At 55.4% G+C, this 1,335-nt stretch overlaps 1 protein-coding gene across 1 annotated transcript in view; it reads right to left on the bottom strand.

The window, feature by feature from the left end:
• Window positions 1–696: 696 nt before the first annotated feature.
• The window catches only part of LOC104522785 (toll-like receptor 2), a gene marked incomplete at its 5' end in the record, with an annotated part of 2,142 nt that continues 1,503 nt past the window's right edge, over window positions 697–1,335 (bottom strand). Inside the window, 1 exon segment of the mRNA XM_029084312.1 lies at window positions 697–1,335. This exon segment is cut by the window's right edge and continues 125 nt beyond it. Within this exon segment, the coding sequence (XP_028940145.1) occupies window positions 697–1,335 (639 nt within the window).

Raw genomic sequence — 1,335 nt, 5'->3', positions numbered from 1 at the left:
AAAGGTGACTCTGTCTCCAGCCGGGATATTTCTATTTATTTTTTAACTTTTTTCCCTCTTTTTTAGATATTTTTTTCCCCTCCTCCTTCATTTTTCATTGGTCACTAAAAATAAACGACGGGAGCGGTTGGGTTTGGAGGGTTTTGGGTGGTTTCTTTGGTCTGGGGTTGGTTTTTTTTGGGGGGGGACACAGAGTTTTGAGGGGAAAAAAAAAGGTAAAGTGGAGAAAAATATGGGGGATAAATTAAATATGTTGGAAAAGAGGAAAAAGAAGGAGAATTGGGGACATTGGGGTGTCCTGAGGGGATTGTCCCTGTTTTCTGACATGGGAAGTGTGTCCTGTGGTGTCCCCTCACCCCCGGAGCAGGATTGAACCCCCCCAAGTGGGGCTGGGACCTCGTGTTCTTCACCCCAAAGCAGGGATGGAGAGTTTTGGGGTCACCCCTTGTCCTCCTCTACTTTGAGGATGGATTTAAAGTTGCCACGTCCTCCGGGTGACACTGCCACCTCCTGGACGCTGTCCCCATCTCCTGTCCCTTGGAGGAAGGTTGAGATGAGGTGACCTTGGTGAGGATCTCCTCATCCCACCCCAACTCCTTGAGCCTGATGTCTATGGGACCCCATGGCCACCTGCCAGCTACTGAATGGGCCCCCAGGCCCCCCTGCCAGCTACTGAATGGGTGACAGAAGCCACTGCTATGTGGTGGCATCCACGTTCATCTCCTCCTCGCCAGCAGCAGGACCAAGTCCCCCAGGGTTGCCCAAGAGGCTTTGAAGCTGAAGCCAGAAGAAATGTCGTCTCCCTGGCTCGTGAGGCCACTCCAGGTAGGTCTTGGTGCCCAACATCTTCCGGAGTCGGGCGAAACGTCGCGGCAAACCCCGGGCGTTGATGGGTTCCTTCACCACCAGGATGACGTCCTGGCTGCCCAGCCCCACGGCACGCTGGTGGGCAAAGTAGAGCTCGTAGTTACACCACTCGCTGTCCACGAAGCTGCGGGAGAGGACGAAGATGACCTTGGCGCTCCTCTCGATGTTCTCCACAATGTTCTCGATGATCCAACGACCCGGAGTAAAGTCCCGTTCGTGGATGCAGAGCCGGTAAGGTGGCACGGTGTTCTCCAACCGTTGAAGAAGTTCCCGGCGAACCCAATCGGCGTCGGCGCGGCTGTAGGAGATGAAGGCGTGGTAGGAACATCGCCGCGCGGCACCCACCTGCCTCCTGCCGTACTTGGCACGCACCAACCGGTACATGGCTCGTAGGTACCAACCAGCCTCCAACTTCCAGCAGAGCATGGCACACGCCACCACTGCCACCACCGTGCTGGTCATTGCCAC

The sequence above is a fragment of the Antrostomus carolinensis genome, unplaced genomic scaffold, assembly GCF_000700745.2.
Source record: "Antrostomus carolinensis isolate BGI_N321 unplaced genomic scaffold, ASM70074v2 scaffold37783, whole genome shotgun sequence".
Lineage (NCBI taxonomy): Eukaryota > Metazoa > Chordata > Aves > Caprimulgiformes > Caprimulgidae > Antrostomus > Antrostomus carolinensis.
Note: the sequence above shows the minus strand (reverse complement) of the source record. Positions and strands in the feature narration are given on the sequence as shown.